General features: G+C 34.2%; 1 protein-coding gene across 4 annotated transcripts; it reads right to left on the bottom strand.

The window, feature by feature from the left end:
- Window positions 1–2036: 2036 nt before the first annotated feature.
- On the bottom strand, window positions 2037–6959 carry LOC148627834 (neuromedin-U receptor 2-like). 4 transcript variants are annotated; one of them, XM_088579840.1, is made up of 5 exons: window positions 6857–6959; window positions 6348–6400; window positions 5428–5966; window positions 4303–4364; window positions 2037–3823 (listed from the first exon to the last, which is right to left on the bottom strand). In XM_088579840.1, exon 5 carries the CDS (start codon window positions 3820–3822, stop codon window positions 2776–2778), a length of 1047 nt encoding a protein of 348 aa, XP_088435966.1. In that variant the 5' UTR covers window position 3823; window positions 4303–4364; window positions 5428–5966; window positions 6348–6400; window positions 6857–6959; the 3' UTR covers window positions 2037–2775. The 4 variants fall into 4 exon arrangements, 2 of the variants coding, with proteins under 2 accessions (XP_088435966.1, XP_088435980.1); XR_015921634.1 differs by lacking the exons at window positions 5428–5966; window positions 6348–6400; window positions 6857–6959 and having other exon boundaries at window positions 2037–2246; window positions 2556–3823; window positions 4303–4947; XR_015921633.1 differs by lacking the exons at window positions 5428–5966; window positions 6348–6400; window positions 6857–6959 and having other exon boundaries at window positions 2037–2322; window positions 2556–3823; window positions 4303–4947.
- Window positions 6960–10520: the final 3561 nt, after the last annotated feature.

A 10520-nucleotide genomic window follows, 5' to 3' on the forward strand; every position in this document is an offset into this window, starting at 1 on the left:
TGCAGTTCGCACAATAAAGAATATGCACATGGAAAAATTATGCTATTTTGCGATAGAGAAAAATTTTATTATTGTCAACTCTTAAGAAGAAAGAAAAATATACTGTAAACCGTGTCGTTTTTGGGGGGGTTCTGTTGTCAATCTGCTTTCGCGCACTTTTAAATATTAGATCTATCATCAAATTGTATTATAATGTTCCTCAAAGAAAATATTTGAGGCAGTTTAATTTTTGCGCTACGGATCTTGGGGCGAAAATAAACTGCCCCAAAAATTTCACGGTTTACACAGTATTTAAGTAACGTTTACTCCGTAGAATGAACTATATGTGGCAATTCCAAATCTGGATTTTCATTATAGTCATAATTAGTTACACTTTTGCATCTATATTTGATTTGATAATTTTTATGACGGAAACCTTTTCAAACCAAATAGGTTCGTGAAAAAAAAGAAATTAGTACCCTTTTTCGGCTTTCTGGTTGTTCTAATGGATTGTTTTATCCAAGTAAGAGACAAACTGGCACTATGGTTCACACCATCTGAATTTTACTGGAGTAAGCATAAAGTATTATAGAAAAAGAGAAAGTAAAGATAGGGATGGAGAAAGAAAGCATTGATAGTATACAGAATGATGGTGAAGAAGAAATTCAGGAGAAAGACAAGGCAAGTGAAAAGGAAAAAAATATTAAAAAAGTCGAAGTAGTTAAAACATCAGAAAAACGAGAAGAAGATAGGAAAAAAATATTAAAAACTTAGAAAAAAGGAAAAAAGAGGTGTCTGAAAAAAAACAAACAGATGAGGTTCTTGATGTCCAGAAAGAAGAGAAAATTAAATTTGGTATCATAAAAAGCATAGCAAAACATTTTCGAAATTCGAATATGATAATCTTACATCTGTTGGAACTGAAATAAGACGAAAGAGGGAATCTGAGGTAAATGTTACAACTGGGAGGATGGCTTGATTAAAAACAAATGATGTCACTTCCGCCATCAGTACGACTGTCTCTTGTAAGATGCTCACGTATTCGAAAAAAATATCATCCAAATAAACTTTCTTTTCCACTTTTGCTTCGAAACAGGTATTCCGCATATTCCATAATGAGTTGGTCTGTAGATAAATTGACAAACCATAAAGGAAACATGCTACGAAATAAAAATAGAAAGAAAGATTAATCTGACCAGTGTAGATCCCATAAAAGTTTGCAAAAACTCAAAATGTTAATTTCTTTCTAACCCATGGCTGTATAAATAGTTTACATTGAAACTGTTTTCTCTAAATGTTTACTGATATTAAATGAGGGTAACAATTAAATTACCGAACACTAATACGATCCATAATCAAGTAAAGTCCAAAACAAATCTGGCAACATAGATATTACACCACCGGAGCAGCTGATACCGCAATGGTCCTGACTTGGTACAGGCATTTTAAACGAAATGGTGGGTTAAATCTAGGTTTTACAGCGAACTAAACCTTCCTCTTCCATTGCAGCGTGAATATACCGGTGGATATAAATAGCATTTGCATGCTATTGCGTCATTATCGGTAAATACATACTTCTGTATTTTGATCTACCTTAAGTGTATGTCTTTGTAAGAATCAGGCAAAATGTGAAAAAATATAAACACTCGTGTCAAAAACTAAACTCACAAATCTGACAATTCATTATCGGTCAAGGTTGATTTCTGTATTTAAAAAGACCTCTATTTGATATCTGCATCACTGGATTTGCTCTGAATTTTCTCAATAGAATCTTAGAAAAATGAGGTTTTTGACATCGCTATCGACCACGAAATGTTTATTTTCTGTGCAATTCAAAGAAACTATTACTCAATTTACCAAAATGATATGAATAATTATCTCTTTTTCCTTGATTCTGATGATGCAAAAAGAAAAATTAAACTTTCAAAATGGCGGATTTTTCTATACCATATTTCACCCAGTGCCTGATTCTTACAGAAACTTATACTTAATATACAAATGCTGACTAGAATTACTGTGAATAAAATAGTAAAGACTAGGGGTTGACTTAAAAAAAACAATTTACAAAACATTTAATAAACGCCAATGAATATTTACAATGATTGTTAATAGAAAAAAACGGTGTCTTTATACGGAAGCGAATGTCCTGGATCAAACACAGCGATGGTCCAGACAGGCAAGAGTCTCCTAAGTGAACGAGTAAAAGTATAAGGCACCGACCATTTTCATCCTGGGAGGGGGGATTTGGTGTCGGTTAAGATTTTTTCCTGCAAGCACAAATTTTCCTTTTTATTTCAGCAGCAATCCAAATTAAGATTTTAATAGAAAATCTGTCTTGTTCAGCTGTAGGGAAAAATAGAATTATTAATTATTAATTTTTTTATTATTAATCTAATAAGTTTTAATAACATGTATTGCATAATGTTTTCCCTCTCTTATTTTAAATGTCTCTTTTTATCATTAATTGTCACTTATTCTTATTCTGGTTATCATTTTTTTATTCTGTATTTACAAATAGAAGATAATAATTCTAGAATTTATTGCAGTATTTATTTTTTTATATTAAAGTAACTTACTTAAACCATCAAGAGAGGCATTTTTTTCCTTTCTCAAATTTTCATAATACACTGTCATCATTTTTAATCCATTTCTATTTATACATACTTTGTCAAATATTGGCATCTATTTTTTTTTTGTTTCATTTAAGATAATTGGTGGGAAATAAATTAATTTTGGATGACCATTTCATTGTCCGAAATACTCCAGACTAGAACTTTGATCAAAATCTGCCCATCATTAAATGCTAGATTCATCATTTGTTGACAGTGTATTAAGAGAAGCATCATCTATCTGAGTTTGTTTCTTTTTGTTTTTCAAACATCTTCGGTACATTAAAATGCATTCTGATCGGAAATGGTCGTCTATTGCACAGTAAACAACAGGATTAACTGCGTTGTTTAGAAAGAAAAAACGCAAAAGTACAGAATACACAAGTCCGTCGGCCGATTTGTAATATTTAGGATTTCCAATACCCACTAAGTTTACGGAAATGAACACTATATACCCAAAGAATGAAACAAAAGATGCGACCATCAAAGAAATTGTTACTTTTCTGCCTCTATCATAGTTGTTTTCTTCTGGTTTTGGTGACTGTGTCTCTTTCCTCATTTGGGATAGTAAAGTTATAAGAATCTTTGCATAAACGATAGTCATTGTTAAAAAACATACTATCGACCACACAATGACAACGACACCGTAAGTTATGAAAATCCACGCCTTTTTATACTCCTCGAGAACTGAACAATCATTCCCGGTCAAGTTCGTATATCCGGGAATTTCTTTCTGGTTAGCCCCATAAACAACAAGAGCAGGAGATGTCAGTACAAGAAAAATTGAAACCATTATAATAGATATTTTGTAGTACCAAGATGCCGGCTTTTGTGTAAATTGGACACTTTTCCTTGTAATATATCCTCTCTCAATGGCAATAACAGTAAGAAAACCAACAGATATGAAAGAGGATGCTTGAGTCAGATAGCGAAAAAAACTACAAACTGCTGAAGCTGAAAAAGTATAGTCATATCTTAAATCGAACATTTCAAACGGCATACAGAATAAAGAGACTACCAGGTCTGCAGTCGCTAACCAAATAATAAATATTCTAACTGCCCTTTTCTTCATCTCAGGTGAAAATCCATAGACGATGATTGTATGAATGTTTCCGAACGTTCCAACTACGGACAGAATTGCCAGGAATACAACACCAGAGACACCCTTTTTCATGAATGCCTCGTATTCCAGCTCTTTTATAATGTGTGTTGAAGTCATATTGTTGCCATCCATCCTGTAAAAGTAAAATGATTTACTCAAATAAAGTAGTTATAGATAGTTTTGTTATACGGAGTACGCACAGAAGTACTGAGGATATAGAATCCAGAAAAGTTATAATACAACCGTCGTCATAAAATTAATTCCGTTCCCAATAATTCCTTCTTCTTCTAGCAGACCTGACATTCAGCAAATTACTGGAAGACTCGTTTCGTTGGTATTTTTTGTCGAGCAGTTGATATGCACTTAAATAAAGTTTGTGTTATATGTTATTGATTTGTAAATCCCTTCATTTGTATGACAGACGACATCTTAAGAGGGTAAATTTCTATCCAAATCTAATTATCATTACCTTTTTGTACCTATAATTAGTTCAATGGTGATATGTCAAACGAACTAACTTTGTTCCAAAATGAGTGTATTTTTCAGTGTAAATTACAATAAAACTATATGCACGATCCTCTTATTTGTATTACTTAAGTGAAAACTACTTACTCAAATTTTAAAACTTTGTGTACTGTACCAGAATACCAAAAAGTCCAGTTTAATCAAGGTCCCTGAATTAAATATGTATATAGCTTGTTGTTGCACAAGGAAATGATGTATGTTTTAGATGTGGAAAAACAATTCAAGATGTAATTGAAATCATCAACAAAAGTTCTAAATGTACCAGTGACGGAAACATCGTGTGTTTTATTTCCTTCCCTTTACTAAGTGCCTTTGGTCCCTTTTCAATCTTTCAAGTTTTCAGTTCCAACATTTTTCTGCTAGGCGATGATTAACTTTCTACAAAAGGTTTCCCGCCACTTCACATTTTTCAAGTTGATGGGCACCTTCTTATTTAATCAGAAACGTAAAAAGTATTCAGCCAAAGTTATTTAAATTTTCCAGCGTTTAATTAAATATTTGAAGATGTGTATCTCCCATCATGGAGATATTGTCAATTTTAACAACCAGGCAATGTTTTAACTTCTGCGACAGGTTTCCCGCCATTTTATATTTTCCAAGTTTTCTGCAGATTGCATGAAAACCTCAATTCTTATTTTTATTTCTCCATTCTCTATGCTAAAGTTAGATTTTAATATACTAAAGGTCGCATATTGAAAATCTAAATGTAATCATCTCGTATAGAGAAATTAAGAATCTAACACCTGCATGATTGCAAGATAGGGAAATCCCAGAATCCCAGTGTAAGATATACTGCCTTCATATGCATCGGACAGATATACAACAGAACCATTAGGTGCCACACCTATCAAAAATTTAAATGTCGCATGTCCTTTATAAGAAGAGTACGCATTACCCTGAGCTCCAAAATTACTCGGTTGCTGCACGCGCACCTCAGTACAATCGATTATACAACGCAGGTTTTTGTATTTTTTGAAACACTTAGATAAATGCTTTCTCAGCTTATATCTGGGTGTAAACATTTCGTACTTTAGAATACTGAATCTTTTATGCAAAAATTGTATCCATGTTTAAACAATTTTTGAGACATGATTGTTATGTATGTCGAATCGATATCCCAAATCAGTTTGGAGTAGCCCCAAGCGCAACCTCATTAATGTCATGAGCAACTCATTTTGAGGTGAAAGTTTCCTCTTTGGGCCCCTCCGTTACCTTGAGTCTTTTCTGGGTCTGAGACATCAGTGTTCCAGTAACTCAGCTTACTAGCGGCAGGACCTAAAAACTGCCACAATGAAAGAAACATGGTGTATGTCAAGCCAGTGTAAAATCGAAATTTTTGTCACACTCTTTCATTAATTCAACACTTATAGTCTCATTAAATTTACAGTTTTCAGATTTTTCAACATCAGCATAAGGAAACAAGTCTTTCCTACTCTTTTTACCATTTGATACATGTACATGTAAATCTAACTGACTTTTAAGACACATTTTCCGTGACCGGTTTTTCATCAGTTTAAGTGCTCCTGTCAACAAGATTTGTTTTAATCATACTATTTAGAATATCAACTCTTGAAGGAGTTTCCAATGTTGTCTCAGTAGGATTTTCCAGTGGACCAGACAAATCAAGCAGAATCTGTACAATATCGTCCGACTCCACTTCCCTAACACCTTCAGTTTTTCTGGGATTTTTTTTCTTGCAACACTGGTCTTGTTCTCTCAACAGGAACTCTTCTTTTCTTTGGTCGTGTAACCTAAATATCCAATTATAAATATAGTAAGGCATTGAACATGCATTGCGGGCGGAATAGATCATGCTTACAAATTGACAGCAGATGATGTGTATACATGTATGTAGATAAAAGTTACAGGTACACAGGTCAATTTTTCAGTTTATTATTTATATGATTTTTTTTATTATATTACATGTATAAATAAAGTTTTAGTATGAAATGACAGTGTATGCACCAGCTAAGGCTTCTACAAGAGTGTTGACAAAACACTACAGTAAATTGAACTATTACTCTCTTGAAACGGGGTTATTTCAGTTATTTTTTCTAGTAAAAGCTGACATTTCAATTAAAACAAGCACTGGGTTGAACCTAAGCATCACTCAACCACTTTTTGAAACCTACCACTATTTCGAGTTTGATCGGATCGGGATTTTGGTCTGTTGGTCCATTTCCACCTACAAAATACAGGCTACAAATGTATGTGTCTTTGTTCACATTATTTATGGAGAAATCTCGTCGTCCACAATTGTTTACCCAACGTAAACACTTTTCTCTGTCCTTGGTCGGTTTAGGAAAGCCATTCCAAAATCCGATAAACCACGTGCCAGGTTGAGGATATCATGAGTCGCTTGCACATACTCCGTAGCAACAATGCTTAGTTGTTACCATTTTTAACAAAAACAGCTATTTATCGGAGTATTTTACAAAAATCATGGTATGCCAGTAATGGGTTTGCCGAATTGTTTGTCCGAAAATCAATATGGCGGATGAACATGCGCAATCGATATTCTATTTTTAGCCATATCGAATAATCAATAGAAAGGCTATTGTTCTATAACGAGGCTTCGTTGCGTTAGAGAACTATTACATCTTACGAAAAAAAAATTGGGATGTATTAGGCAAGAACTCACCTTATCATGCAAAAAATGCATATTTTCCTATTTAGAGGGGACGAACTCCGTGTCCGCCCCTGTGATTCTGTGCCTGGAAAGCGCACACGTTCTGTCTCAACCTGTGGGAACCAAGATTATAGCGAAAATCAAAAAAATATAATCCTGGGACAGAGACCAGACATTGAAAACACACACACATACAAGAAAGAACATAAAATAGCAAAAATAATATGTACAGAGCAACAAAAGTAAATGAGCGGTAAGGTAAGTAACCTCTGCTTTTCTAGAAACACCCGCCGAGATTCTCATAAAAAAAGTCAAGTCCGGGGTAGACGAAATGGTTCTCATGGTACAGCTGAATAAACCGTAACGATCCACACGTTCATGATGATAACCATAAAACTTCTGTAGTGATGACTTCAGTCTTGTAACAACATAACCCTTTTCCAGAAGCCTAATTGTTAGATTCTTTACAAAAAGGACAGGGTAAGGAAAAAGCATAACTACTCATTATCGACGAAGAATAAAGATCGAACGCTTTATATATACGTCACAACGAATTTCAAGCAACGGTTGCCGGGAATTTACTACATTGTCACGTGCACGTTCATCCAGTTTGTTTGTTTCTAGTCTGCAACGGTCATACTGAATGATTACATGTAGGTTGTTTAACCTGCGTCACCAATGGCGAAAGCAGGTCTAGTAGCCGCTCGACTCTGTTCACCCGTCACGCTAATGTGTACTACTTAAATTTTCCAGTGTGTTTATAAATACATATTGGAAAATGTGCATCTCCTATCATGGATATTTTGACATGTTTTGCTCCATTTTCAGCATGTTGAACTTAGGTATTAGAATTTATTGTCACTTCCCGATGAACAGTACCTACACTGTGTAATCTGACTCAAGACGTTTTGAACCTATACTATTCAAACTTTATATAGTGTTTATGTTCTGTACACATTGAAGCTATGCCTACCTTATCGTGGAAAAAACTTGACTTTTTACTGCACTATTAGATTGTTGAAGTTACCATTTTTTGTCTCTTTATGTTGTGAACGGTACCTACTTTGTGTAATCTGAAACCAATATATAATATCAAGAAAGGAGCACCTTTCTATTGACAAATTAGACAAAAATTAACTAATGTTATATGAACCGTTGAACTTATTAACTTTTTTCAAAAGTATATGTTATCAAAAGTACATACTTTAGATAATATGTAACCCACTAGTAGTGTTTATACTTATACTGAAGTTATTTTTGTGCTGACAAGAGGCTCCTAGGAGCCTGAACCGCTCACCTGGTTAAATTTTGTCTTTTAATGGCAATAAATTTAACAAGAGGTTGTCCAACAGTTTTGGCTAAGAAGACTTTTGTAGGACTTATCATAAGGATCATTTCAGCAATAGAAAGTTTTTGTCTATCTATTAGAGTTTTGAAGATATTGGCTGAGAACTGTTAAAAAAAGTCATTTTTTCATCTTTCAAGGGCAATAACTCTTAAAAACTGTCGTCTAACAACTTTGATCCCTGGAGACTTTTGTAGGCCTATGACTGGGATCATTTCAGCAATTGAAAGAATTTGGCTAAACCAAACAGTTTTGATATAATTTGCAAAAAAATAGTGTCTGACCCCTTTGTTCTATTTTTAGTAACGGCAGCCATGTTTTTGACGGATCAAAAATCTAAACATAAATTTTGTGCGATCTATCCCAAGAAACATTGGTCCAAATTGGTCAAGTAGTGCCAGAGGAGATATTTTTAACGAAATAACAATAGAAATAGCAAAAACAAATATCGAAAAAGAGCAGTAACTCCAACGTGGCTTCACAGATTAACCTGACAATTTGACCACAGATAGATCTCATCATGCTAAACACTTTTAGCTACGTCATAATTAGACTAAACCTGACGGTTTTGGAGATATATGCGAAAAACTACTCTGACCCCTTTGTTCTATTTTTAGTAACGGCGGCCATGTTTTTAATGGATCAAAATTCTAATCACAACTTTTGTGCAAGATACTCTAATGAACAGCTGTGCACAGTTTCAAATAATTCCGCTCAGTAGTTTCAGATGAGAAGATTTTTGAAAATTGTTAACGGACGACAACGACGTTCGCCAAGTGATGGCAATAGCTCACATGACCAGGTAACTAAAAAGGTCATATCATCGGTCTTGTCTTTAAGAAGATAAGAAGGTGTATTTATCCGTCTTACCCACGTATTATTTATGTAAATAAGAAAATAAAAGTGATTATTGAACTCAATCTGTCATAGATTTTGTGCAACTTCCATCTAATCTAACATGACAGGTAGATTGTGATGGGTGTCTCTAACCAGAAACTACCCACTTCGGAGCACTTTAATTATGTTGTAGTTGATATGTGCTGCTCATTTCTTGTATGTAGTTCCGTTCAGGTTTGTGCGACATTTTCTTGGTCTATTGTTTTATATACACATTCCCGGCTTAGTCTCTACTGATTTCCTATCGTTTTCTACATCTTCGTTTTTTTTTGCTTTTTTTTGTTTTTTGTTTGTTTGTTTTTTTTTTCATGTCTGGGGTCTGATGTTCACAGTCTCCAAGTGAGTTCCTCTAGATGGGATAGCCCTCGCTTTGGGGTTGTCAGGCCTTAAGACGACAACCCGACCGCAAGAAATAGTAGACAAACGTGTGTGGAAAAAACGCCACTTTTAGAAAAGTGTTTCTAGAAAAGCAAAGGACGCTTACCCTACCGGTGCACCTGGTCCATGATCCCAGTTTCTAGTGGAGTCCGAGTTGCTCATTTGCTTTTGTTGCTTTGTATGTATGATTTTAGTTACTTTATGTTCTTTGTTGTATGTGTCTGTTTTCCATGTCTGGTCTTTCTCCCTGGATTATATTCTTTTGATTACCGCTATAACCTTGGTTCCCTTGATTGCTCTTACATATGTTAAAGACTTCAAATATATTGAGGGTTCTTTAGACAGGCAAAATATGCTGTCCCTTCATGTTGCAGTTCTTTTTTTTTTTTTTTTTTTTTTTAGATTCAGACAAACTTTCCCTTTCCCGTGATTCCCATTCCCATTACAAATTGTTCTTGTTTTGATTATAATTCCCTTACCGACGAATTTAGGTTTGTTTGCACTCTATCCATCCGTCCGTCTGGCAAATCATTTTACAACACTTTTTTTCATCATGCTTGCAGATATACCATTGATGTTTGGTACATTGCTATAACATGATCAACTTCGAATTTTGCTCCGCTCCGTTGATTTTTTCCTGAGTTACGACCCTTGGACTTTCGAAGTTTATAAAATAACATAGTTTTCCCGTGTTTATTTGGGGTGTTACTATTGCAGAGGAGATGTACATTTTTAAATATTTGGTTTATTTCTTAACCATAAAAAAATACAGATCGTGTTTGAATTGTATTCTGGTCCGTTGGTTTTTTGTTAAATTATGGTCCTTGGATTTGGAAAATTAGTGCAAAAACTCAGTTTTCTACATTATTGCAGTCATTATTGTAGATATACAATTTAAAATATTTGGTAAATTGCTTACCCATGAAAAATTATAACTCATGTTTGAATTGTGGTCCTATAGTTTTTGCTAAGGTGTTTGGGTCCTGCATTTTATGTGTCAGTCTGTAGTTAATAGTTTCTAAGACAATTTCGTTATCTAATTCTTAATGTGACAAT

The sequence above is a fragment of the Perna viridis genome, chromosome 1 (assembly GCF_037379345.1).
Source record: "Perna viridis isolate PV_CMFRI_1.1 ecotype Kerala chromosome 1, ASM3737934v1, whole genome shotgun sequence".
In the NCBI taxonomy this organism is placed as follows: Eukaryota; Metazoa; Mollusca; class Bivalvia; order Mytilida; family Mytilidae; genus Perna; species Perna viridis.

What these genes read in the sequence shown, in the direction of transcription:
- LOC148627834 (XM_088579840.1), bottom strand. Translation starts at nt 3,822, where the DNA reads ATGGATGGCAACAATATGACTTCAACACACATTATAAAAGAGCTGGAA.